Source organism: Colius striatus, chromosome 24 (assembly GCF_028858725.1).
Source record: "Colius striatus isolate bColStr4 chromosome 24, bColStr4.1.hap1, whole genome shotgun sequence".
NCBI lineage: Eukaryota > Metazoa > Chordata > Aves > Coliiformes > Coliidae > Colius > Colius striatus.
The window spans coordinates 6,331,455-6,359,368 of record NC_084782.1 but is presented as its reverse complement, the minus strand read 5'-3'; the positions used below and the strand labels follow the sequence as shown (position 1 = coordinate 6,359,368).

The 27,914-nt window shown below is 52.6% G+C and overlaps 2 protein-coding genes and 1 long non-coding RNA gene across 12 annotated transcripts in view; all 3 read right to left on the bottom strand.

Moving 5' to 3' along the window:
- The window catches only part of MAN1C1 (mannosidase alpha class 1C member 1), an 81,028-nt gene extending 77,664 nt beyond the window's left edge, over positions 1-3,364 (bottom strand). Inside the window, exon 1 of one of the 2 annotated variants that reach the window (XM_062014571.1) lies at positions 3,282-3,364. The gene's annotated coding sequence lies outside the window, so the exon portion shown is untranslated. The remainder of the gene's footprint in view (positions 1-3,281) is intronic. The other variant, XM_062014569.1, reaches the window with a different exon arrangement.
- Positions 1,897-19,504, bottom strand: LDLRAP1 (low density lipoprotein receptor adaptor protein 1). Of its 9 annotated transcripts, none has more exons than XR_009820357.1 (11): positions 19,356-19,504; positions 16,666-16,808; positions 15,287-15,399; positions 13,328-13,442; positions 10,842-10,914; positions 10,324-10,407; positions 8,877-9,007; positions 7,370-7,404; positions 3,707-5,703; positions 3,282-3,522; positions 1,897-2,546 (listed from the first exon to the last, which is right to left on the bottom strand). XR_009820357.1 is itself a non-coding variant. In XM_062014573.1 (9 exons), exons 1-9 carry the CDS (start codon positions 19,438-19,440, stop codon positions 5,559-5,561), a joined length of 924 nt encoding a protein of 307 aa, XP_061870557.1. In that variant the 5' UTR covers positions 19,441-19,504; the 3' UTR covers positions 3,620-5,558. The 9 variants fall into 9 exon arrangements, 6 of the variants coding, with proteins under 6 accessions (XP_061870557.1, XP_061870559.1, XP_061870562.1 ...); XR_009820356.1 differs by having other exon boundaries at positions 1,897-2,189; XR_009820355.1 differs by having other exon boundaries at positions 1,897-3,522.
- A 754-nt stretch (positions 19,505-20,258) lies between these two features.
- On the bottom strand, positions 20,259-27,914 carry LOC133627690 (uncharacterized). Its single transcript, XR_009820343.1, has 3 exons — positions 27,671-27,914; positions 26,469-26,539; positions 20,259-20,370 (listed from the first exon to the last, which is right to left on the bottom strand). It is a non-coding gene; the product is annotated as an uncharacterized LOC133627690 (long non-coding RNA).

The following is a 27,914-nucleotide window of genomic DNA, read 5'->3' as shown; positions in this document are numbered from 1 at the left end:
CGGCACGGCCGCTGCCTGTGCGCACAGCCGGCGCTGCTGGCCGGCGCTGCCACGCCGAGTTTGCTGCCATGACCCGCGGCGCACAAAGAGCCCCCCAGCACACCACGGGAAGAAGGAAGGAGCGCTCAGTTGCAAAGACACCGAACTCAGCTTCGAGCCGAGGCTGACAGCGTTCTGGCAGGTTAACGCCACGAGCGATGCTCAGCGCTGGCAGAGGTGCGCGGTGCCAGCGGGGTGCAGAGCCCCGCGCTGCGGCCCCTGTGCTGAGGCGCTGGGCCACGGGCCAGCACCGGCTGCCGGCGGCGCGTGGCCCCGAGAGCTGAGAGCTAATCCACTTTCTGGGCACAGCGGAGGGTGCCTTTGGCTCTGCCAGGAAAGAGCTGCCTCGCTGGGAGCTGCTGTGGCGCTTGGAGCAAGAAGCGATCGCTGCTGACAAAGATCAGAGCCTGGTGGAGAAGGGATGAAGTGTGTGTCCAGCGTGAGAGGCTGGTGGCAGTGAATTAACCAGCATGTGGTCATTAATTACTTTCTACCTGCACATTCTCTGTGCAACTGCCTTCCACCTTCCTACGCCTGCTTTCTGGCTCCAGCTCTCTGGCCCAGTTTCCACTGCCATCTCAGAAGACTTCCTCTTCCTGAAGCTTTTAATGACTTGACATCTCTTCTTTTTGTGAAGCCAATATTTCTTCTCTGAGCCAAGAACCAGCTGGAGATGTTTGCTTTTAGCAGGGAAGAAAAATAACAACCAGCCCCCAGCAACCCACAATGCTATTTCCCATTATCCTTCCCCTGGGCATTAGAGAGGTGCTAAATAAATGAAGTAATGTAATATTAAGACTCCCTCTGTCATAAGCAGTATCCACTCACTCCTGATAAATGGCTCGCAGTCAGATGCTGGCCTGCTGCTAAAAGGACTTTCAAGCACTGGCAGGAGAGGACCCGCTCGCTCTCGCCTCGTTTGTGATGGGTAATTCCATCAGCTCCTGGTCCTGCTGCCACTGCTGTGGGCTCCCCAGTCCCCTCTGTGTTGCTTCTGGGTTCTCCCAAGCCCACATTGCACCTTGCTCGTGCTGCCTCCACAGAAAAAGCCGCTCTGGGAGGTTTCATTTTGCACAGAGCAGGAGCACAGCACGGGCACGGTCAGCCCCAGGTTACCACCGACTGGATGGATCACAGCCCAGGGCTTCAGGGAAAGCTGGGCCAGATGGTCAGCAGGATTTCCTCTAAAAGGGAGTGTAAAAAAGTTGACTTTTTGACAAGTGTGTGAACTTTTGGCACTGCAGTTACTACTTTTTCAGGAGGAGGTACCTTCACGCAGAGGGATTTGGCAGGATGACTGCTCCTTGCTCGTGTTGGCACACGGCTCTGCAGCTCCCTGTGATGGAAACTTTGACAAAAGCCATTTGCTGACTCCGCATCACTGCTCTGGTCTCCCACTGCAATATCTTCTCCTGCCATTAAGTGCTGCAAATGCTGGAAGAAGTCCAAAAGCAGAGGCAGAGACACGCTTGCAAAATACCCCTTCAGCGCCATTTGCTGATTCGTGGCAGCTCCTCTGGGGCCGGCCCTGGGCTCAGCCAGGCTGATGGGGAGGCTTCCAGAAAACCCCTGTGCTCCGCCTGCGTCAGCTTGCCTCGGCCTCAACAGGGACAGATCTCGTCAGGCTCTGGCTGTTTGCTGCTGCTGGTGCAGCGGCCGTCGCACAGCACTGACACGTCAGAGCAGAGGGTGGCCGTGCTCCACCAACACCCCTCCATCCTGGGCCAAAATGCGTTTGTGCTTCTCCATGAGGATGGTTATTTCCTCTTGCTCCAGAGCACAGAAAGCTGTGCAGAGCAGCCCACAGCTCCTGGCACCCCGGGGCTGGTTACAAAAACCTAACACAGCATTCAGGTGTTCAGATGAAACATTGCTCTCTTTATTTGTGCTTTAAAAGAGAGTGACCTGGGTAACAGCAGCCCCACAGCTCAGCGCGAATCCACAAACTCTCCTGCTGCTCCATGAAGAGGGCAGCTCAGAGCTCAGGACCTGCTGCACAGCATACTGCCATCCTCAACAGCTCAGCGCTTCCCCAGGCCAGACAGTTTGTAACCTGGGAGCTGGATTTGGCCTCGGCTCACACAGCACCAGTGGCCATCGACTGGGAGCACTCGGAGAGAGGAAACGGCGACGCTCCATCAACTCCACGTCTACATTTAAAACCCATCCTGTAACTTGGCAGCAACAAGCTGGGTTTTTGTTGCAGTTTGGGGGTTGCATTAAATGACTGTAATGAGTTACAGCTACAGCAGTTAGAAAAATTATCTCTGAACTGTAGGTTTTATTTCTTTTGCCGGTGATTTCAAGAGAGACTGAAGACAGGCTGAGGGAGCTTCCTCGCCCATGCTGGCTACCGGCCATAGGATGGATGGAGTCATTACACCCTATATACACCCTGTGCCAAGGCAGGGTGACACACCAGCATTTCACAGCACAGCCCGTGCCACCACTGCTGCTCTGGCTGCTCCCAGGGAGGAAAACAGGCAGTGAAGTCGCTCCACATCCCCCTGAGAAAGGGGTGTCTGGGTGAGCAAAGGCAGCAGCTGCCTCAGCCCCCATTGCTGCTGCAGCCCCGAGCAGGCACCTGCCTTCTCCTGAGATCATCACTGCAAGCTCCTCCCTCCCTCCCTCTCAAGCACACAGCCATCAAAGGTGAAGGAAATGGATGCTCAAAGTTTAACTGGCACTTATAAAAGGTCACACAGTAACTGGGAGTCCAGTTAAGCATGAAGGCGCAGTGATGGTACTCAGAACTCAGTGTGGGACACCTCCTCACACTGGCACACACCATTTTAACAAAAATGCTTTTGATTATTTCTCTTTTGGTCAATCTTACACTGTGGGAAGTTATCTCTGCAAAGCCCCTTGCTCTGCCCACAGCCCGGCTCTGATGTCCCAAGGGCAGTGTGGTGGTACACAGGAGTTACACCTGTCAGCATCTCCAAACGATGTTCTGCCTGTGCTTCCCAGAGGGGTGTGAGCAGCACGATCAGCCTGTGGCTGCCCCAAGCTCACAGACAGCAAAGGCAGAAGCTGCTGGGGGAGGTGGAGGGGCAGCGCCAGGCTCTCTGGGCTGTTCTTATTTAAAAGGCAGCTGTACAACATAAACTCCCCTCAAAGGAGAAGCACTTTGCCCAGCGACTCAGAAACTATCAATTAAGACACTTTAGGTTTTGATGTCACTAGCACCAGGTTCATCTGCAGACCACCCTCCCTCTTCTCACCGATTGCCACACACTTACCTGGAGGCCAAGGCGGCGAAGTGGGGGCTCAGGTTGGGACGGATTTTCTCAGCTTGGCTACAACAGTCACATCCCAAGAGGGAGCAGAGCTGCTGTGCATCCCTCTGTGCATCCCACATGGCCACATCCAGTCCCACAAGCATTTCCTGGAGGCAGCACCACAGACTTGTGTCCAACTGCAGCAATCTTCCACCTGGACGTGGCCTCGACAGGACCTCCTGCAGGTGCTTCCCATCGCTTACTGCTATGCATCAAGGGAAACAGAGAGTTCAAAGTTAGAAATACAAAGGCTTCTACACATTAAAAGGATCACAGTAAAAACAAAGTCACCCAGCACAGACGCACCAAAAAATGGCAGAACTTTTATTTTCCTCAGTACAGATACTCTTTACAGCAGAAGGTTTTCTTAAAAATTATATACATACATATCAGTGTTGTGCATGTCAGAATGTGCTCCCAGGGTGTCTGCAAACGATCAATATACAGAGAAAGTCTCTCATGGTCCATTCCTACAGCCCAGGCTCCTTCCTAGGATGGCCCTGTGGGACCGGGACCAGGCACACTACAGCCACGGCTGCGTGGTTCTGGCATCACCCCAGGCCAGGGTCACACCTCCATCTGTGTCTCTGTGTCAGGGGCCAACCGAGGAACTGCGAGACTGATGTGACACAGAAGATCAGGTCAGTCGTGGGCACAGTAGTTTCAAGATGTGAAATTGCTCCAAATGCAATTTTGTAGGATAAACAGAGCACACATTTTGTGAAGAGATGTGATGAGTCAGCTTCACAAGCCCTCGATACCTTACCACAGTAATACTTGGGGAAAAAATCAAATCTAAGTGAGAGTCACTCAGCTGTTTCCTAATAAATTCTTGCAGCTGACAAAGAGGTTTTTCTTCTTTTTGTCTTTTTTTTTTTCCTGCAAGCAGTTTTAAGAGGGCTATAAAGAGCTATCTGGGGAATGAATTAGTGTTTCAAAACCAAGTTACAAATCTATAAAACAGATTAGTATACTTCACATAAGGCCACAAACACTGCAAACTGACAGTGTGACTATTTAGGATCATTAAACTTAATCTTTTAATTAGCATAAGCTTTATATCTCCATTACTTATTTTCAATTCCAGGAGCAGCTGAAGGCAGCTCCCCAAGCCTCACAGGAGCTGCAGCTGTCGGCGGGGAGAGGGCTGGAGTACTGCGGGAAGGGGCACCTCCTGCTAATTGAACATCCAGGTATTGGTCTTGCCTAATCCAATTCCATTTGAGTCTATTGAGTGAGCAACAACCAAATGGTTTTGAGACAGTAAAAAGGCATGCACAGCTAAATCCACTTAGCAGAGCGAAGAACACAGATCTATTGTGCTTCTGGGTTCACTCAACCTGTGACTTTCAACACGCTTCAGCAAAACAAATTCTTACTCCCTTGTGGTTTTGCTTTTAAAGCCAACAGTGCCACGGAGCCTCAGGGTTCTGAGTTGCATCAGAAACAGTGCACATGAGGAGTCAGCTCTGAAAGAGACCCGCAGCATTGTGGGGCTGGGGGGTTTTTGGGTAAATAGCTTCAGAAGAGAAGTTACAGGCACTGCTTACCTTGACAATTCGGACCATTGCTTTCAGTTCAAGTTTTAAAGTGCAAAACTTCATAGAGTCTTTGGGTAAAAAAGTGTCAATTCCCATACGATGCTGGCAGAGAAACAGCCAGCTCCTGTCAGGGTGACTGACAACTGTGAAAGTATCACAGACATTCACAACAAAAGCAAGAGTTCTGCTACCTCTTTGATTTTCACACTGTCAGCAGCTGCTGCAAATCTCCTCCCCTCGCCTAGGCAGGTGATGTGTTGTTCAAGAAACAGTGCATTAATAACAATTGTGCTTGCAATCGCATTTGCATCTGCAGACCTTTGTCTAGAAAAGTAGAGAGAGAGACAGACTTTGGTGTTGCATAGTCTTTTTTCAGAGGGGAACAGGCACTGCTGAAGGTTCTTCTGTGGTATATTGCCACATAATACTGTAGATGCTCTACACACCTTCCAATAATACGTGTAAACTGTAACTGCTATGAATAAATATGTTCAAGAGCATTTTGTGGTTTAGATAAAAGCAAGGTACAAAAATCTGCATTGGATTTCTAAAGCTTTGGTCTAAACTGTGCTGTAACATCATCTGACTTGGTGAAGAGCCCTCAGGAGAGTCCCTTGTGTACAGCACCCGAACAGCACGATTCAGTCCATAGACTTTTAGTGGTTATTCTCTTGTCAGCTCTTAGATGCATTTGACCTCAAAACATGAACAGATCATCTTTCTCATCTGCTTTGGAATCTATTTTGTTCCAGTCTACAGGGGAAAGTGTTTCTGCACTCTGGATGTCTTGAGCTGTCAGTCCCGTGTCAAGGACGTGAGGGTTTGTTCTTGACTGAGCCAGTCTAAGAGGGGAGAAAAACAGAAAGTAAGAACACAAATCCATGCAGTTTATAGCCTGGATGCTTGATGCATCTGTAATGCTCAACCCCAGCTGCAGTTCCACATTTCACAATCCTCCAACAGAATGAAATAATTCAGTAAGGGCAGAGCTGGCACATGACATTTGCAGCTCTCAAGTTTGTCGCAGCTTTGCTGCTGGTTTATCCATTTCCCCTCCAGGCATCCCAGGAATTTGCAGACTGGACATCCTGGATATTAATGGTCTGCCAGAATGGTGCCGTTTTCCTCTCCCAAGCTCTTGCTAGCGGGTGCATCATGTGCTGGGATCTTATCTCAAGGTAAAGCTGACTGTAGGAGCAGCCTCATTGCAGTGACTCCATCTTCAGGGTGGTGTATCTGGACAGGCAGCATGTGCTGCAGCTGCCTGACACACTCCCTGGCTCAACCTTATCACTCTCTGCAACTTCCTGACAGGAGGCTGTAGTGAGGTGGCGGGAGCTGGGGGAGTGCCCAGCCTGGAGGGATCCCAAAGCCATGGAGCTGAGGTGCTGAGGGCCAGGGGTTAGTGGTGGGCTTGGCAGGGTGAGGGGAGGGCTGGGACTGCAGCAGCTCCAGGGGCTTTAACAACCCAAATGGTTCTGTGATTCTATGATTCTAAGACTCAGCAGGATTCATATGATGTTTAACAGCTCACAGGATCAGCTTTACAAGGTCTTCAGCTCAGCACATCCCAGATGCTTTGCAAAACCTAACAAGGCCTGGTTTGTTGTGGAGTTATTAAATACCTCTGTGAAATTGTAACACTACAGCATTAATTCTCCCAGGGCCAAAGGTTAACTCAAGTATTTGGTGTTTCATCCAGGGGAGGCATGATGCTGAACATGCCTTGGATTAAACTATCCACAAACATGGTTTTAATAGAGAATGAAAATGGCCAGTGCTGCTGCTGCAGCAGGAACGCGTCCGGGAGCCCCCGCCTCGGTGCAGGAGCAGTCCAAATACTGAGTCACCAGAAGGCCAGGGGTGATGTGACAGCTTGGCATCCAGCAATGCAAAACAAAAGACCACAACCAACAACATCTGCTTAATTAAGTAGGCCATGGAGTAGAGGTGAAGAAAATAGACAACACTGAGACATACATTCAAGCAGCTCCTTTATCAAACGTGGCTTGGGGCAGGGCTACCATGGAAGTGGAAGCTGTAAATCCTTCCTGAGAGCCAAACAAGATACAAAGCTCTGCTTCCTTAGGGCTGAGTGTGCAGTTTTGCATTGCTGCAAAGCCTGTGGGAGGCTCATGGCTCACAGGGAGCTGACGGGTTGGGTCCTCATGCCGTAAACTGGGACCAGCATCGCCACAGCGAGCACAGGGGCTAGAGATAGGCAGCCTCAAACCCAGGCTGAGAGGGCACACCAATTGCTTGGGGAATTAAATTCCCTATCACATAGAGACTCTCTCTATCCTTAAAAGGTTGTCAAAATATTTGGCTTATCAGCAAGCCTCAGAGCCTATCTTTCAATTAGCAGCCCAGGCACTGATGGGGCAGCTGCCTAGGTCAGATCACGGTGGCTGATTAGATTAGAAGCATTATTAAAAGCCAGTCCCTAGTCAAGTCTCCCTGGGCTGGTCCCCAGTAGTGTGAATTTGTACAGGGAGTTATTAGAATTACCTTGAAAATGCCTCGTCCAGACCATCATCCATTTCCTTTGTTAAAGAGATAAAGAGATAAAGAGAGAGAGAAGTAACTGCTAAGAGAAAGCACAAAAGTGTATTTAGAGAGCTTGAGTACAGCAGAAAAAAAATTATATATCTATTGACTTCCCAGAGCCTAAAGCAACACTCCTCTGGCAGCTGCCTTCTCGGGCACTCACTCTCTGCACAAGCCCCGGGTGGTCCAGGCTTCCTCAGAGCAGACCCTGGGGCTTGGCCCTCCCCACCATCTCCAGACCAAGCCACATCCCCCTCAGGATGCCACTGACATGTGCTGCAGGTTTCTGCTGACAGAAGGGACCTGGGCAGAGCTTGGCAAGATGCTCCAGGAATCCTTCAGGGCTTTTCTGGATCAGCAACTGAGAAAGCAACTCTGTGCAAGCAAAGCAGGGATCTGCGCTGCTTGAGAGCAGCTCTGAGATCCTTTATCTCTGACCTTGCTCTTAAGGTTTCCCAGGGAAAGCATTTGAGTTGCTTGGGGGGAAAAGTTCCCCACACAGGATGATAGGCTCTGTGTGAGGGCTTTGCCATGGACAGGTTTGACTGTTCTCCAAAATCCTGTGATGCACTTACAGACTTAATGTAATATGTAAAGTATGAAAACTCTGCAGGAAAGAAGGGACTGGAGATCCTTGGGTAAGCCTCAAGGATTTCACAGGACTTAAGAGTTGATCTTCAGGTTTAACCTGAAAAGCTTCAGGCTCAGACCAAGCAGTCTTAAGAAACTGCCTCCAGGCAAAGGCCTTGATCGTTCAGTTCTCCAAAATTCAGCAGAGGATGCGGTTCTAGAGAGGGTATGTGGCAGGAACAAGGTCCCAGGTCAAGTGGGGCTTCAAAGATCAGCCCCAGCCCAGCTGGTGATGGAGCACTTGAGCACGGAGAAGGCTCTCTGACATACCCAGGCACACGGCACGGGTCCTGATTTTTCTCTTAGTTGTCCGCGAAACAATTAAGCCAGGTGATATTTAGAGAAGCCACCCATGCTCATACAATTAAGCCAGATAGAGCCACAAACAAGAACAAGGGAAAAACATGTGCAATAATGAACATAAATATAACTGGCTTTAGCAAATGGTAAACAAAAGCCATCAACACAATGATTTTCCCCCCTAAACAGAGCAGCTAGGTGGCCTCTCAATTAAGTGACAAACCACTGAGAAATGCTGCCCAAGAATAAGTAATGTTCAATTACCTGAGAGCAGCATTCCTCAGAGCGCCTCACAGTCTCCTTTATTTACAGAGCCTAAAGAGCCGTGGGTACTTGGCTGCTAATCGATTGCTCTGAGTAGGACACCAATCCTCAGCTTGAGCACCTCTGAAGCCCTCTCTGAGCAGCTCAGCCACCTCACTGCTCTGAGCGGGGTTTAGCCACGAAGCCCTTTGACAGAACTTGGAACACACAAAAGGGAGGTGGGATGGCACCCCCTAGCTCAGCAGACACCACAGTGCCCGGGGCACACACTTACCCACACCACGTTGTTATTTACAGAGGAGCTGGGCCCAAACACGCTGTTATCCAAGTGTGGGGAGTCTGTGCTGCTGGTCAGGGGCGATTTGTCAGGATCTTCTAAATCCAGCAAGTTCCCCGTGGCTGCTGCTATGAACAGAGCAGAGAGGGAATGAAGCAGGGGAGGGGAAAAACAGAGATGATATGGAAGCAGGAGACTCAAAAGGTTGCACCAAATTCCTTCAGGATCGCCCCAAATTTGAGCGTGGAGGAGCTGCGCTCACCCCAGCAGAGGCTGGGCTTTCAGTCTGAATAAATTGGGATGCTCAGATCAGGCACCCAAGACTCTCTTGACAGGAAGGCAGGAAAGGAACAGCCAGCTTGTCCCTGCAGTAGCCATCAGGGGAGGCTCCTGGGTCGCTGCTTACCTTCAGGATGAGACCCAGGCAAAGCTGAGACATCCCACTCCAAGACATCCTGCCCCAGGACATCCCAGCCTTAGGACATCCCAGGCCCAGGGGTTCATAGCCCAGGGTGGGAACAGACCCAGGGCAATATCTTCTGCTTAGCCCACAACATTGACTCAGCATCTTACAAATACGCCTCATTATTTTAAAGGATAAGGGGCAAATCCTGCATTGTGTGAAGAGCAGTCTGGGGGTTGCTGGTACACTGCACGATGGGTGGCTGCAGAAGTGCTCCAGCACAGAGCATCCTTGGCAGCCCCAGAGCCCATCTCTTCACCCAGAGCAGCCCCTGGCCTCCCTTATCCTGATGTGCCGTTGTTTGTGACAGATTCCTCCAGTCCTGGGCTTTTGCACGAAGAAGACAGACATGCCAGCCTGGAAGAAAGCCCAGTTTAATGCTATTTTGCTCCATGCCAAATCCTCTTATCTCTGTGGCTAGCACAGAAGAGAGATTAGCCTTTTGTCCCACTTCCTCCTGGCTACACATCTGCGTTTCAGAGGCAGCAGAGCACCCACAGCCAAGCACTAAATTCTGAGGGGGATTCTGAGGAGGATCACTATTTGTGCTCTTTCCAGACATCAATCCTTCCTTGGGGAAACCTGGGGCAGAACGGTACTTGAATATCCACCTCCTTCAACCCATGGGGTGGCAAATGTTTTGGGTCTGAGACAAACCCGATATCAAACTTGGGACACAGGGATCAACACTAAGCTCATAAGGATGTTATGGCAAATTTGCCTGGGGCAGTAGTAAACGGATTTGGGGTGGCAGCAGCTGTGTATGAGGGGCTGCACGAGGTATTTACTGGGGAAATGGAAGGACTTGGCAGGCAGCCACCACGTCCCAACACTCTTGCTGAGAGCAACATCTCTGCTATGACAGAAGTGTTTGCTCCAGGCTGGTCTTCAAAGGCCTCCCAGGAGCCTGCCCCGATTAGGGAAAACCCTGCAGACCTCAGGCTGTTACTGAGCCCAAAGCAAAGCTCTGCTGTGACTTACATGTGTCAGGGTGGGCAGGAGCTTCTGAGCTGGGGCTGCTCATCCCTTCTCCTTCCAAGATGGACCTTTCCCACTTCTCCTTCTCTGCAAAAGAAGGAAAATCCATCACTGCCACAGAATGCTTCCCTGCAGGTGCTCAGGGAGGTGGGACAGGGTGACAGATAGGATGGGACACCAGGTCTCCTGTGCCCACAGTAGCTCAGGCTCCGGGCATGTTTTATAATCCTGTGTAAGGAGAGAAGAAAATCCCGACAGCATCAGGGCTCTGAGGTACCACAGACAAGCATTAGGCCCTTCACACCCTGCCAGTGAGACAGGAGAGGGGCCAGAATTCCTCTGCATTTACAGCGCTGTTGAGAAACTTGGAAGGTGCCTTAAATCCCATCCAAGGTTGCACCAACCTTAATAGCACCCTGGAAATTTGGAGAGCAAGGGGAAAAGGCACTGGAAACCTGGAAAAAAACCCCCAAGTCATCCTGTGAACCTTCAGAAGTGGGAAGACAGGAAAGAAACCTCACCTTCCTTAGCTGCTTGCCAGAACTCAAACGCGATTTTGAAGGCCTGGGCGACAGTGAGGGTGACTGCTTGTGCCTGCAAAGACAGCAACGAGGCAGCACGTTAACCAACAGGTCCTCGTGTGGACTTCAATCACTTGGAGGTTTTGCTTTGCAGACTCGTGTTAATCCAGCCAGTCCTCGGCTCCACACACTCCCTGCCCAGCCTGGAATGGATCGTCAAATGCTGATGGAAGCAGAGACTTGCTCTATGTAGGGGACACAGCTCATTGCAGACACGTCCCCAGGAGTAATGGGGGAGGAGGCAGGGATGTGGCCGTCACAGCCACTACGCTGCTGGATGGTGAAAGAGGAGCTGCTCCTGATGGTGGGGCACACACAAGCTCTTCCTGCACCCACACGAGTGTGATGTAAACAAGTGCAAGTGCTACACAGCCTGGGGCTTGTCCTTGGGATGCAGCTCCCTGAGAGATGCAGCTCCCCACACCAGGGCACAGCCTCACCCCCTGAGCCCCAGCCCACCAGTGCTGGGCAGGGACCTGGTGATGGGGTTGTTCCTCCCCAGGTGCTGGACTCTGCACTTGCCCTTGCAGAACAGCATTAAAAACCCACGACCTGAACAGCCCAAGCTGCTGGAGATTTATAAACAGTGACATAAATGTCAGTGTCATCAGGCGAAGGCAGAGCTCTGGAGCAGTGTAAGTCACTCTCTGAGGCTGGTGCTCTGCAGGAGCCGTCGAGAGGGAGTTTGTCTCATGAAGTTACAAACTAAACAACTCCCAGTGCGGGTCGGTCCCTGCAGCCCCCGGTGCTGGGCGCACGGAGCCGTGGGGGGAGCGCGAGGGCAGCGCAGGAGCCCCGACAGCCCGGCCCTGCTGCGGGGGCCCGGCACAGACACGGCTGCCAATTAAGCCTGACGAGGCAGGAGAGCTCATTTGGATGTCGGAGCTATTTACATCTTTGATGGAAGTGCAAACGCTTTATGGCAAAAACTTAAATATGGTAATTAAGTATGAAACTCCTCACAGCTGTTTACAATCTCAGCTGTCACATCTGAATCGAGTTTAATAGACCCAGCTACCGTTGAGAATTACTCGTGGACTAAAAATACAGACTAATTACATGCCTGTGACTGGTAGCTGTGTGCACACACACCAGGGGACCCTGTCCTGGGGCAGGACCAGCCCTGGCCTGGGAGCAGCGCATCAGCTCGCCAGCACGATGCTCATGTGTTTCACAAAGGGGAAAAATGTAATACAGCCTTTTTTCCACAAAAGGCCCTGGAGAATTTTATTTGGAGGGAGACACAGTGAGCTGATGTGCCACTGAGATAATTCTTCTAGCGCTGGGGAGATACCAATTAGCATGTGCAGAGCGAGGCTTATCTCTGCCGTGCCAGGACGGGAGCGCACGCCGCAGACGTGAGACACAACTTGTAGCTCCCATTATTCTCTCCCCAGAAAAAAAACCCCAAACACAACACCACAAGTTGGGAGAAATGCAAAATATTATCAGAGCTGCAGTGGCCGTGCTCCAGGCACAAGGAGCTCGTAAGGAGCCAGGGTCACCCTGCTGGGATGCTCTCAGGAGGTTTGGGAGATCCCATTCTCTGCCTGGGCCCTGCAACTGGCACCAGGGGAAGCGTTTCTGGGCCAGAGGGATCTGACTTGCCCTTCCTCTACCCTAAAGCCCCTCTTGCTGCGGGAAGGGGGCTCAGCCCCAACTCTGGCTCCACTGAAGAAAGCTCCAGGGCTCTCCTTACCCTGCTTGCAGCCAGTGCCCAGTGACCCACTTCTCTCCCTCACCAGCTTGCCAGTGCTGGGCTCCTGCCCATCCTGATGCACTCAGTCAGCAGGAGAAAAACCCCATGAGCGAGCTCAAAGCAAGAGCCAGAGACTGCTTTCTATACAAAGGTCTCTGCTCCAAACCCCTTCTTGGCGTGCAGTGGGGTCTTCAGCACTGCTCCCATGGAGAGGACTCGTCCCTGTCTGCAAAGGTGCCGCTGCAAATTGGACACAAAGCTTCCATGGCAAGAGATGGAAGGAGGCCAGGGCAGTCAGCCCGGAACCGCTGGCTAAATGCCTCCCCTCAGTGACGCTGCCTCGGGCACCTCGTCGCCAGACCCCTCAGAAACCTCCCTGCCTGCCAAAGCCTCTCGGTGCACCAGGCCCAGATGGGCCCTGGCAGCCCAGTGAAGCGGATGCTGAGCAGGGAAGAGTCCCAGGAACTGGGAGCAGAGCACGGGGGGGGCGCTTAGGGGCCAGCACAGCGCCAGACCCTCTCAACCCTGCCAGACCTGGAGGCAGGAAAGCTTTTACCTGCCACAACAAGGATGGGCTGAGTCCAGGCCAGAGCGGCGCCCGCCCGAGCACGATGGCCGGGCTGACAGCAGGGGGAGGGCAGCGGCTTCCCTGGCCCCACGCTGGGACTGGGACCCCCCTCATCATCTGTCCTACAGCCACATCCCCATTTTCTTCCTCTGGACTGACCATTTTCCGTTTGGTACAGAGGAAGGCATGACACTCCAGGTTCTCATTGAGCTGGTTCTGGGCAATGTAGGCAAACACTTTATCGTGGATCTTGTCTGCTGTGCAGTAGGATATCCTGAAAGATAAAACGAGATGTCTTGTCTGGAGCACTGTGCAGAAGGGAGATCAACCAACCCCTCCTCTGGCCTGCCAGCAAGCACCTATCCCAGGGCTTCCAGCTCCGGGCCAAGCAGGGAAGGCAGAGGAAGCACAGGAGAGTTACCAGGCTTCAGTGCAACTCCTTCCCAAAGCACAGGCGTCGATGGCACCAGCTCGAGCGTCAGAGAAGCCCAGAGCAACTCCCACAGCCACGTTGTGAACTACGTCGAGGCACAAGAGAAGAGAAAGTGTTTCATCTTGTGGGAAAGGACAGGTTAGAGAAGGTAACGACTCCGCCAGCCTGGCACTACGCCTGACAAATGCTCTGCCTTCAGAAAAGAGACTCAGAAGGTTTTCCTTGGAGGATAAGCTTGCAAGGAGAGAGAAGGACTTGTTCTCAGCCTCTGATTTCATCTTGAGGCTCAAACAAGGGAAAGAAAATGATGCAAGGGTGCTTAAGAAAAGCCATTGGAAAGGCTGAAATTCAGGCTCTGAGATCTGCAGTAGCAGATGCATACGATGCTCTGAGACGCCAGAGGTGGGGAAGGAGGCTCAGCCTGGGGGCTGGGCAGGGCTGACTCTGGAAGAGCAGCAGGCTGACCGCATTGGGGAGACTGGGCCGTGACCAAGGGCTCAGCTCCCTTCTGCAGGGCAGCAGGTCCCTCAGCATCAATCACCACCATCTCCCACACATCTGAAATGGAAAAGCCAAAGAGAAGACAGTAGAGGTGTTAGAGGAAAGCCCTGGGACAGCCACCGGTGCAAGCATGCTCATAGACCCCCACAGCTCACTGCAACCCCAGTGACAGCATCTCTGGGGAGCAGCATCAGTCCCCACATCAACAGCCTGTTCAGGATGTGCTGATCAGCCAACTGAGGCAAGGGGATGCTGGTAATGACCCCAAGAAACAGTTTTATTGAGAGCTTTTAAAGCATGTGAGGAGAATTTAAGGCCATGTCTCTGCCCGCTGGCACGGCGCTGTAGCGGGGAGGGCTGGGGTTCAGCACCGGTGGCTGTGCACCACTGCTCAGTTCGAACGGGAGAAGCAAGCAGGTTAGTAGTTTGGGTAGGGTGCCTCAACCCACTGCTCCCCATCCCACATTGAGCAAAGTGGTAGAAGCAGCTGGTGAAGGGTAGAAGCAGAGTGTAGGGGGATGTAGAAAAGAGATGGAAAGGGCCAGACCCAAGCTGAGCTCTGTTCCACCAGCCTTATGCCTGCCTCCAGCCTCTTTGGGAGAAACACTTGCCAAAGCCAGTGGACTAGATACAGGATAATCCATCCTTGCCTGCCCCACACTGGTAGTGGGTCTCAGCATCTGCCCCAGCCCCTCTCTTTGTCAGAGCTGTTTCAATTTATCAGAGGTGTGGAGCAGCCATCAAGGAGAGGGCTGCCCAGGCTCCGGCACTCATGTCCTCACCCACCCAGAGATGCTCTGACCATGCTCCCTGTTCAGCTCTTGCTGGATGTCCTTGGATGCTTTGTCATTTCTATTGCCAAGAACGGGCAGTAAAGCCACACATGGCCATGGGGCTACACAAAGCCACACATGGCCATGGAGCGACGGGTGTTAGTGTTGGCTGCAGGTCTGTAGCTGGCACTCACCACACCTCCAGGCTCGTCAGGTCTTTCCTTATCCCTAACTGGACACTTACTGCACCAGCTGTCAATTTATCTTAAATTTAGCAACCACACTCCTTCCCCCAGCTTTGCTTTCCATCAGGACGTGGTGGCTGGAGAGGCATCAGCTCAGTTGGGGCAGCAGCTGGAGCAGAGGAAGAGCCTTGGGCATGTGCCCACTGCAGCACAGCCCGAAACTCACCTGTATATGGAGACATTCTCGATCAGCTCGTTTGTTCCACTGTCATTTAACACAATTCCTCTCGGTGAGACTTTCAGAGTCACTTTCTGCAGTTTCTTCCCACTTGCTTTTGCCTTTGGAAGGAAAGAGGGAGGGGAAAGTTACAAGCTTTTAACATAGATAACATCCAAAGATACACCAGCAGAGGCTCTAGACACATGCTGCCTAACAGCTACATTGATAGCACTCGTTAGCACTACAGACCACATTTACTACCTGGTGTGATAAGGCACAAGCTGTGCTGCCATTCGTGTGGCAAAGCACCCCCACGCCAAGGTCAGGACACTGGCTTAAAAAGTAACTGGACTTAAGTGACAGTTTCTTTTATTTACCAGTCTTGTGCTTTCAGCCTTCAGATTACATTCACCTCACTGCCCAGCTTCCCTCCAAAAAAAACCCAACACCACAGAGCTATCTCATTACAGACTGCAGACCTGGATCCTTGGCTCTGCTCCCTGGGGACCTCTCTTGAGCCATGTCCAGAGCAGCTGGCAGTCAGTCCTGCTCCTCAGAGCCTGACCTCAGCCCTGGGGCTTTAATTTAAAGGCTCCCTCTGTTCTGGGTCGGTCAGAGCAGACATGAAGGGCTCTGCCAGCAGCTCCTGTTTCATGTGAGCACTCCCCTCACCTCCAGCTCAGCACTCTCCAGGACAGGATCCACCACCACCCAGCACACTTTGCCACCCCATTGAGTTTTACAACAGTTAACTGTACAATTGGGTCTTTGCCTCATTCAGTTTTATAAAGGCTTAAAGAAGCATTAATTTTACTTGCAGCTGGGTGAACAGGGGCTCCAGGGAGGCGTGGTGCTAGAGGATGGCTGAAAATCCATCCCTCTTGCATCAGAGGTTACAGCAGCTGTATTGGAGCAGGCTGTCCTGTTCCCTTCTCTTAACCCTCCAAATCCTGGGAAGGAAAGCCCTGGACCGCCAGCCAGCTCTGGCTTGTGCAACGGCTGCACTCAAAACACTGCCTCTGCCTTGCAAGGGGAGAGTCAGCCCTGGGGAGGGCTGATTTCCCCAGGTCAGAGGCTCCTTCTACAGCCAGGGTCATCCAGGCTTATCAAGGGGAGCCAGAGCTCAGACGCATAACAGCAGCTTCCCACAGCTTGTCTGTCCATGCACCAGGGCCGGCCCAAGGGCTTCCTAGTGCTGCTGTTTGCCTTTCTGCCTACAGCAGCAGATGCCTGCTCACAGCTGGAAGGGCCATCCCTGCAGTCCTGACAACCCCCAGCCCGCAGACACACAGCACTGCCTCCAGACCTGCACCTTCTGAACCCGTCCCCAGGGGCAGGGTTGTGTGAGCGGCAGGAGAGGGCTCTGCCCCAGCACAGACACTCACGGTGGCGACGATGCGTTTGACGGCGGCCGCAGAGAGCTCCTCTCCCTTGGGCTGCTCCACCAGTGTCATGCCCATGTACTTGAGGCTGAAGAGCATCCCCTCCAGCAGCGTCTCGCGGGTGTCTGTCCAGTTCTCTGGGAGCTCTGGAGAGACAGCAAAGGGGCTCTTGGATTCCCAAACACACCAAGGAAACCCCTGTCAAGCCCCAAGGGAGGGTTTGGACACAAGCAGGCTGTTGGTTTAGTTATCACCTGGGCTCCGGGAGGTGGGAGCTCGTGGTGCTGCCACATCTTTCCCGCTGAGAGAAGGACATGGGGCAGACACCCAGCTGTTAGAGGAGGTGACAGACAGCTTCAGACAGGCAGCCACCATGAGGCATTCATGTGGGGGACATCATTGCCAGCCTCCACAGCTCTCCAAGGCAGCAAAAACAAATTCCCATATTTTTTTCCATGATCCACAGCAAATGGCAACAACCCTTTAAGATTCATCAGCTCCTCAGTTTAACTGTGAGGGTCCAGGCTCACACCATAACCAAGGGGATCCTGAGCATCAGCCCCAGCCAGGCACAGGGGAGGGCTTGCTGCCATCCCACACAGGGCAGCGACCTCACCCTGTGCTCACTGTCACCTTCCCACAGAGGCTGAGGGGATTTGACACCAGCTAAGCCCACGCACAGCTGCTGGCATCCAGGTGATGGGCTGTCACTTGCTAAATCAGTCACCAGCCCAGTGACACCTCAGTGAGGAGAGGTCTCTGCTTTCCCCTGGAGCTCAACAAGAAGCCCACCAGCCTCTTTCCTTATGTGCTGGGGGGAGGAAGGTCTTAAACACAGAGATAAGTTTGGGACCAAACTGAAAGTCAGGTGAGTATTTCTAAACCTGAAATCACACTGCAGGAGTGAACTTTGAGACACAGAGCCAGCAGTCCAGGATCTGCAGCTCTCATGGTTAAAGAGGGTCTTGCTCCTCACACCTTCCAAGGTGCAGCACAGCAATGGTGAGCCACAGGGCTCCCAGCAAGGAGACTCAGCTCACCACAGACAAAACATGTCCCTGAAGGCTCTGCTGTCTCATATGCAGCCTCCTTCAGCCTCCAAGCAGCAGGGCCACACTGCAGCTCCCTGCAAACCTGCAGCCTGGGAGGGCAGGGCTGCGGGGACACACACGCTGGCAGCCCTGCGGGAACCCCCGTGAGTCAGCCTCTTCCACAGTGAGACAGCAGATAAGCCATAAACCATAACCCCGGCACCACTCCCAGCAGAACAGGCCCCATACTGGTGAAAGTCAAAGGATGGAAGCAGAGTGGGAGCAGTGCCAGGGGGAGACAAGGGCTTGCAGAAGGGCGATGGCTCTACACCAGACAGACAAGTCCCAAACCTGGAGAGGGAAGGGAGAAACCAAAGACAGGAGAGATACTGCACTTATCCCGTGTCCCAGCTAGAAACAGAAGGTGCCAGCAAAAAGCCTGGATTTCTCAAAAGGTGCTGCCACTGTCCCCCCATCCCCTGTGCCGCAGTCAGACCAGCACGTCGAGGGCGAGGTGGTTTGAACGCGATGGCTGGGCAGAGGCCTGCCCCACAATCCCTGCCTCGCTGGCCAGACACAGGTCCCGTGGCCCATGAGGGCAGTTTGGGGCCAGTTTGGGGCCTCGCGGTGGATGGAGCTCTGAGCACTGAGCTCTGAGCTCTTTGCTGCTGGGACGATGCCGCTGCAGCGAGGCCCTGGGAGGAAACGGGTGGTTTAAGCACGGCCACCGAAGTGCTTTCCAAAGGGAAGGAGCACACCGAGGCAGCACAGGCAGATGCTCCTCCACACACGCTGTGCTGCACGGTTCAGCACCACTTCACGCACCCTCCCGGTGCCCAGGGGCCGGGGCTGTGCCCCCACACCGCGACGGGCAAGGGGCCTGTGCAGGGCCGCTCCGCAGCAGGCTCAGGGGCCTCTCTGCGGGGCACAGTGGGGCTGCCCCCCATGTCTGCTGGCAGCCCCCCGGCCCGAGGCTGCCCCCCAGCCAGCTGCCCCCGTGCCCCCGCAGCCGTCGGCCCTTAATCGCAGCAGAAAGGTGCAACGGCGCCGGGTCAATCTCATTAGATCAGTGACATCACGAAGTTTGATGTCGCCTCGGGCAGCACGGGGGTCAGGCGGGGCGAAGTATCTCCCGCACACCGCATTCGGGGCCCGGCGGGTGGGAGGCAGCCGCGCTGGGACCCCCGTCCCCAGACTCAGCCGGGACACGCCTGGCAGGGCCCGAGCGGCCGCCGGCCGCGGGGACATCGATTGTCTGACGGGGGCGGGAGCGGGACGGGGCCAGCGACTGCCCGCCGGGCTCCAGCCTTCGCCCCAGGCTGGGAGACAAGGACGGGCCCCCCCTGCCCACCCACTCAAGGACAGGGACGCCCCCCTGCGCACCCCCACTGCTGCAAAGCGGGTCTAAAGGCAGCAGCGCAAAAAAGGGGCGCAAGAAAAGAGTAAAACAGAAACGGGCTACGGAGGGCACAGAAACAAACGTGGGGCGAGCGCACGGTGTAAAGCAGGGCGAAAAGGGAGGGCAGGAGGGGGAAGAGGAAGCACAGGGAAGGGAAAAGCGAGCGCAGGGGGTGAGCGGCGGGATGAAGGCGGGAAGGAGGAGGAAGGGCGCGGGACGGGGGGGACGGGCGGGAGGGGGTCGAGCGGGGCGGTGGGTCTCACTCTTGTGTCGGCCGCCGACCCAGGACGGTTTGTGGACGCTGGGGCTCCGCAGCAGAGCGCGACCCGCGGACTTGAGCGCGTCCATCCCGCCGCTGCGGCCCCGGCCCGGCCCGGCCCGGCCCCGCCGCAAACTTTCGTGCGGCGCCAGCGCTGACGCGTCCGGGGGCGGCGCCGCGCGAGCCCGCCGCGTGACGTCACGGCCCCGCCCCGCCGCGCGGGGCTCCCGGGCACGCGGCGGGACCGCGAGAGCCGGCGGCGGCCGGAGCGGAGCGCGGAGAGGCGCCGGTGCCCCGCCGCTGCCCGGAGCCAGCCTGCAGGCACCAGCTCCACAGGGGTCCCACCTGTCCCACGGGGGGATCCTCCCCCGATTCAGAGCAGAAAACCTTTCCCGGGGCTCGTGCTTCTGCATTCCTCAAGCATCACCAAACCCTGAAGCTGCGTTTGCCCCGCGGGGTGGTTGATTCCCCACAACGGGGTGAGAAAGTGCGATCCGGGACTTGAGCGTGGCGTCAGCCGCAGGGTCAGCCGCAGCTCCCTTCGTATCACCGCGACCACCAGCCGCCTTTTCACTCAGCCCCAACATAATTTTGTGGAAGAGTAAATCCCTCAACGGCTTTCCGAAATTAAAGGGATAATAACGAGGAGGTTAAACCCCATCTTTAGGATTTGTAGAATAATGCTTTACAAAGCCTATTACTGAGAAACATTTATGTAATTGAAAATCCCTTTTTAGTTAAATTTTAACATTGCCCTCTCATTTTTGTAGCCAGGAGCCAAGGCTCAGGAGTCACGAAGCCGAACTGCTGGGCAGCCGGACGGCAGTGGCTGGTTTCCCTGCACAGGAATCTCTCCTCCAGTCAGCCCGGACGGTATCACTGGTATGTCTCCATTTGGTGCCCGGTTTCAATCTGACACACAGGGGGTGAGCCAAGAGCGCTGACCGAAACTCAAGAAACTTACCCCAAGGGCCCGCCAGGTCAGAGCAGCTTTCTGAGGGCAGCAGCACAAAAGCACCCTAAAAAAGGAAAAATTGTTGTGTCAGGAGCAAATTTAGGCAGGTACACAGGTCCATTTCTGTGCAGCAACTCAGTGAAGCAGGGCTCGAAGCACATGCTCAGACCTAACTGAAGTCTAGGGATTTAAGTTCAAGCGTTTCACCAAATCCTCAATGCTCAGCTCTGCTCTGCCTCTCCCTGGGGTCTTCCTGCCTGCCAGCGCCTCATGAGTTAAGGCAGGCACCTTTGCAATTAATTCCTTGATAAACTAGCCTGAGAAAGCCACCCAGCAAGTACCAGACACGTGCCTGATTTATTTTCCTTGTTCTGTATTTTGCACCACCAGCAGCCAAACCCATCACCCCATGATCTGGTTCGCTCGGCAGCAGCTCCTGCACGTGTGTGCTGCTCAGCTGCTCCTCCCCACCGCTGCCTCCGCAGCAGTTTCACAGGGCAGTTACCGGCCACCATCTCAATGGGGAAAGATCTGCAGTGTTCCTGCTGCTGCAATCCTTTCCTGCCATGGCCACTCCTGCCCTGACCTTTGTAGCTGCTTTGCAGGCGCATGGGGTGCTTTCCCACTCCCCTGGTTCTTATGGTAAAGGCTTTCCCCAGCTGCATCTTCCCACTGAATCCCAGCACTGGTGTCCACATTTGGCTCTCACTTTGCTGCCTGCACCATCTCAGGTGCATGTTACAACACATTATGGCAGCAGCGGGGCTGCCCCTCTCCACTGTTTCAGCATCATCTCTGCTATCCAGGAAACAGAGAAACCCTCGCCATTGTTCCTCCCACCATGGTCTTTGCATCCACGAATCACAAAATAAATGCAGCTTCTCAGTAGAACTTCTGTGGTTTTTTTATGACACTGATGTGTTTCCCCAGCTAGTGGGTCCACATCTGAGTCAGCCACTCCTGATTTATCTCCAGCAATCTTTACAGCGCACACACAGCCCTAGACATGAGTTCAGTGACAGTCGTTGTGCTTTACTGTGAGGGTGGGTGGCTGTTTGCTCCCTGCTTTGATTAATCAAGTTAGCAAAGCCATGGCAGCCCCCCCAGCCAGGGACAGTGCACATTCCCAAGGCTGTACTCAGTCACTCTGCTCTCTTCATATTTATTGCAAAGCGTGTTTACAGCAAATTAGAATATCTGGGGCTGGTTAAAAGGTGGTCACTAATGGAAATGTGATCTCCTTCCACTCTGTCAAGGTTTGCCTCCTAATAAATTGGCATCTTTGCTGAGAAGGCCTGTGTCTAACCATCTCTGTGATAAAAGACCATTCGCTGACATTTGCTGCTGTTTTCCCTTCCTTTGACATTTCATTAAGGAGAAAATAACACCAGCAACTACAAATGTGCTCTCATTGACATTTGTTAGCCATAATGTTGCGAGTTGCCCCAACGAGGCGAGCTGCTGCCAAGGGCGATGTGCCCTGTCTCCAGGATGAGAAAACTCTCCTTAGTCCTCCCACAGCCCCGCAGCATCTCAGGGCTCTGCAGCAGGGGCTGAGCAGCTCCCCACTCAGAGAATCACCTTAACTCACCCCACTGGGTGAGCTGGGGCTGCAACCACCCCAGATCATCAGTAAAACTTCCAATCCATAGGCGTTCTTAGGACTTAAATTACCACAGTCATTAACACTTTGTAAATGAGTCAATTAATGTGCTTTGGGATCTGGGGAGAAAGTGCATTATAAATATGCATAACATCAAATATTGCAGAAATAGGTATCTGTACCAGTGCTGGGCCAGGAGGGAACGTGCTGTGCTCAGTCACGAGTGGGTCTACCCCCAGCAGCACTATGGCCTCTGGTGCCACGACGCCTGGGATCAGAGCTGCTGGGACAGCAGCACCAGGCTGCAGATGGGAAACAAAGCCTGACGTGAAAACACCCTTTTTAACAGCAACCAAATAGCATGGGCTGTGTTTCTACCCGAAGTAAGGTTTCCAAGCATCCTTCAGAAGGCTGGAGCTGCATCCAGGCCAGAATCGAGAGCCCCCTCAGACATTCAGTCTCCCTCTCCCAGACCCTCACTCTGGTTCGTGCTGCTCCCCACCCTGCCCTGTTTGTACAAACACAGAGAGCAAAGCCCCCGCTGCTCCCACCTCACTTACAGCCCCTCACATTGCAGAGGGGCAGAGCATGGACTCACCCCTGGTGATGCCAAATGAGCATGCTAATTGCCATGCCTGCTGCTGGCTCCATCCTCACATGCTGCCCCCAAACACCGTGACCTGAATTTTCTCTTTTTCATGACCTCTTTTGTATCGAGTTCTTGAGCTGTTCCCACATCTCCATAGGATCATGGATCAAATCAGGCTGACGGCTGCGCACGTTGGACTGCCCATGCTGATGGGAAACAGGCCCAGGGCAACGAGTAGCAGCAACTTAATTGCAATCAACGCCTGTCAGCCTCATCAGCGTGCTTGATCAGCTGTAGCTGATGGGCCAGGGCTGTGAGCTGAGCAGGCAGCAGGGAACTGAAGCTGTGTTTGAGAAGGCTGCAGAGGTGGTCCCACCTCGCTTCCAGGGGCTCTCAGTGTCAGAGCTGCAGAGGATGGGTCAGGAAATCTGCTAATCCCTAGTGTCAGCAGCTGATTTAAACCTAAAAGCGTAAGATTTAGTGTGTCTTATCACATCTTATGTTAATTAGCCCAGCTCTGCAGACTCTTGGATGCCAAGAAATAAATCTTGCTCTTTTTTGGGAGCTCTGTGCACTTTTAGCTCTGAACAATGTCCTGCACAGGAAATCCCACAGCCTAGCTGCTCTATATGGAAGAAAAAAAGCCAGCACCAAAGGAGCTCTGTGCTTTGCCCTGACAGCAAACTATAAATGAAGCAGCAGCTCATGAGAAAAACAGCCTCTCTCTGCTGGTGGAGGCAGTAGGTGCCTTGTACACCCTGTCACTGAGACACAGTGTCTTTTCCTCCCCCTTCTCTGGAGGGAGGAAAGGCTCCCGTGACTGAGGGAGCTGAGCACAGTGGGAGGGATGAGGGATGGAAATCCACATCAGCATTGCTGTTGTCCAGGGAAACTGGAAGCTGTGCATGTTCCCAGTGTGTGTTTGTGGTTTGGTCCCCTGAAGCCTCGCTTTCCCTCTGCAAACACATGTTTGCACACCCGGCCCATCGTCCCAGCTGTGCTCACAGCACAGCTCTGGCTGCTGGGGTGAGCTGCAGGAGCTGAGCACGCCCACAGATCCTGGGAAGCGATCTAGACTCGGTGGGCAGAGCCAGGGGAGCAGATATCCTGGGCACTCCTTCCAGCTCCAGCTCATCAGTGTCTGGGAGCAGCCTCAGAGAGGCTGGTGTGGTCCCTTCCTGTCCATGCAGCTGCATTTCCAGGGTCACATCTGCTGCTGCATGCAGCATCCTCACAGGTAACAGCCCCGTGTGAGCATCCCCAGAGGGCAGCTGAAGTACCGGGGGACTGTACACAGCCCCAGGGACGGCAAATGGGAGCTGGGCAAAGATGCTGGTCCTGACCCCAGCCTGTCTGGGCACAGCAGGCTGCTTTGGCATCACAGCCTTTGGGATTAGCCCCCATCAGATGCACAGGGCTCCAGTGCCAGCTGCAGCCCATCTGACCCCTGCAGATGTTGACCTGCTGCAAAGATCAGAGCTGGCATAAAGCACTCAGAGGGGCTGGCTCAAAACACACTGAGCAGCAGCAGTGTCTGTAGCCACCACAGAAGGTTTAGGCTCATTTTTGCTGCCTGGGAGTTAGATGTCTGGTTGAAGTTGATTATCTGCTCTCCCTCTGTAGTTAGGGAGAAATTGTCATCTCCAGAGGGTGAACCAAACCTCAGAAGGGATGAACACTCCTTGGAGGTGTGTCTATCTTCTCCTGTTGACTTTGCACCCAGGCCGGGCACTGAGATTATATCACATCTTGGTTATTGACCAAAGCAATGAGGTGCACCCCAGCTCTGCCTCCCATCACCTCCTCATGTTTTCTGCTCTTCACAGGGTTCTTTTTGGCCAAAGTGATTTGCCAAATGAGCATCCAATGCATGAATAGTTTAGTTCCCCAGGAAATGTCTTGAAATTTCACAGTGAATTTATTATTTACCAAACAGATTGCTCAGCTTCAACACAGGTGACAAGGAAGGATTATTCCTCGTGTGACTTCTCCAGTGGCTTCACCAGATTCAAAGCTTTCAGGAGGCAAAACCACAGGGTACAAATTCTCCTGGCATAAAACAGGGATGTAGCTGAGAGTGAAAGTTTGCTGATGTTGATTTTAATAATTTTTCCCTGTGTGAGGACAGTGGGGCCAGGTGCTCTTCGAGGAGTTTAGTTATTTATTTGGGGTAATTCTGCTTTTTATCACAAATAATTCAGTCCTTGTCTTGGGCTTGGGCTAAACTGGGTTAGTTTTAGGGACAGGGTTGGAGTTTTCAAACTGATACCAGCACAACTTAGTTATATAATACAGCAAAGATAAAAATACATCAGGGTAAAATATCAACTGTTAGAGGAAATAACTAGAGTGCCCACACATTTAATGTGTTCTGAAGAAATGAGGAGAGAAAGCACAGTACTGTAATGCACAATGTGCTGGGGCATCTTTTATCAGAGGATATCAAAGCACTTTACAAATCATTACTTATTTAAGCCTTATCACATGCTGGTCACAGAAGAGAACAATGCTAGAGGCAGGGCATGAACCCAGGAAGCATCAGCAGAGACAAGGAAACATTTAAACTAAAGAGGTTTCCAATGGGAAATGCTGTTTCACAGAGATTGAAACATTTTGCTGGTGCATATTGATGTCAAGAAAGTTTTTGACAGAACCATTTCAAAGCAACTCAGCATCCAAATGGAATCACGTGCAGTCAGTGTGTGGGAGAGGGGCTGGAGGTTTTCAGTACGAGGTTTAGTGGCACGTGTAGGTCCCGTGTACATAGTTGTGGCTGACCTTAGGTAACCATTTCTTTTCAGTTTGGCTGGTGCTGTGTTTCTGGGCAAAACTGTTCTGAGTCTTTATTTCTATAACTTGTGGGAAGTGGCTGTGAATTTTCAACTTGATCTGAGAAAACAAAACCCACTTTTCAATACCAAGGTGCCCTTTACTGCTTCACTAGATGCTCTTGTCTTCCTCTTTCCCCCCATGTAACCCACTGCACTCTGTGTGCCTTGAGTGGGAAAGGTTCCTTGCTCCTATGAAGAGTTTCATTCAGCTAAAACTGAAATCCTCTTTCTAGGATCTTGCATCCATGTGCTGAGAATTTGATTTGTTAAACTGCTGTTTTTAAGGCCCTGATCCAATACCTCGACCTCTTCAAAGTAGATCAGGGGCCTGCAGAAGAAGAGGGGAGAAGGGATAGTGCACAGGACACAGTGAGGTTTCCCTGGAACAGACCCCCATCAATCATGACTTGTTTGTGCCCAATATCAAATCTAAACCATGCTGCTTGGTTTTTATCCTGGGAGGGTGTTTACTTCTCATTCCCAGATGCACTTGTGGCTTGCATGCTGGGGTGACAATTCAGTTCTGTCTGTTCCTCTGCCAAAGAGAAAGCCCAGCCTGTGCTGGGGAGAGAAGCCTGGGGTGGTCTCCCAGCACCAGGTGTCTACTCTTCAGCCCTGAGAGTTTTGTGAGACTAAAGCTGAACAGTGTGACTCAGGTTCTCACCAGCATGTGTTGGTTGATTAAAATTGGGCCCCTGGAGCTGCCACCTCACCAGCTCTGCCCCTCTGCCAGGCAGTGCTGCCCTGGCAAACCCGCTGCATCCCCTCCCACAACAGCTCCTGAGCTGCTGTAAGTGGAAGATCTCTGTCCCTGGGTGGTCACATCTATCAACAGGATGGGGGCAGATGGATTTTAATCCACCAACACACGTCTGCTGGGGACCTCGGCAAGGCCACTATAAATCAGCAGGGCTCTCTGGAAGAGAAAGCAGGGCTGTGCTGATTTATGGCTGAAGGCATCTCTCTTCCCTGGCCCTACCAGGTGGTGAAAACTCACTGCAATCAGCAGCGAGGCTGATTATTGCCTTGCCACGGAAACAACCTCTGTGATTGTTTGATTAAAGACAGAAAGGGGTTGTCAGAGAGGCAGGATAGACAGGACAGAAGATGGGTGATATATTTCCAGATCTATCCTTTACCTGTAAGGTGATCTTGCTCAAGTCACTTGAACTGTTGCTTCTGCCTGTCGAGCCTCTCAGGTTTTCAGTGGCTTTTGGAGGAAAGAAAACAACAATGGTCATTTCAGAACAGTCTTTCCTTGGGGCTATTTCAGCTTTTTAAGCTTTTAAAGTTATTCACTGGGAAGAAAACAAAACAAAACAAAATCCGTTTTGAGGCAATCTTTGAGTTACCAGCCAGGAAAAGGCATCCAAAACCCAGTCCAGGCACTGAGAGCCCTCTAACCTTTCCAGCTGAAACCTTTTCCCTTGCTTGACCCAAAGGATGGAGGATGGTTGCAGGTACATCCCAGGCTGCTGGGATTTTGGGCTGCCCATGCTCTGTTTCCCCAAGGCTGGCTGTAGCTGGATGTGCCATGGCTCTTGGGACTGACCACGAGGGCTTGGCACCCTGATGATGTGGCCATGTGCCTCAGGGAGGTGAACACATCCTTTGAAAGAGCTGAATATCATGAGCTGAAAAACAGTGATGAATTTTTGTCTGAGGAATGGGAACATTCTGAGGATTTCCTTAGAAAAAGGTTTCATCCTCTTCCCACCTGCTAAAGCAAGCTCCTGGCAAATTCTCCATCCCCCTCATCGCCCGTCTTTTGCTGGTGTGGCAGCCCTGAGCAACATTTCTCTGTCAGGCTGGAGCAGACTTGGATAAGGGAATTTACAATAGAAATACCAAGGGAGTTAATTGGAACTGTGTGAAAAGCCATGACCACCTCATGTAATATTACCACTCAGCTCCATTTAATGTGTTCTTAATTATAACCATTTTTCAGTTTTTCCTAAAGAAAACTCTCTGTCTTGCCTTCTGTCTCTGCCCAGCAGTGCTCTCTCTGCCCTCTCTCCTGTTACATTACAGCATTTCACATGTTATTTCTCTCTCTCCACATTTTTTTTTTGCTTCTTCCCCAGCTGCTTCCACCTAGACAGCTTCAATACCTCCAGCACTGCATCACCAGGGCCAGACCTTGCTATTGCTGCTGCTATTGCTGCTTTATATTCAGGTTATACCAGAATATAAGGTGCAGACAGAAACAAAACCATTGAGGCTGTGTAAACGTAAAACAACAGATGAGCCGTGCCATGTTGCTCTGGTTGGGCAGATTTTGGAGCTAATAATAATTGTAAACATCTCTCTCCATCTTGTTTAATCCTTATAATCTCCTTACCCTCCAGCACAGATTGTTGTTTCCTTTGAGTGCTGAGATCCTTCCTTGTAGCTGGGACATCTCTGCCAGACCTGGGGCACTGCTCGTGAGATGCACCCAGAGAAAGGCTTCATCAGGGATTGCTATTGCAACAAAACATCCTTCATCCTTCCCATGGAGAGGAGGCAGGCAGGGCTGTGGCAGTTCAAAAGATGCCAGCAGGTTAAAAAAAGCACTAAGCACTTTGTGATGAGCACAGCCAGAC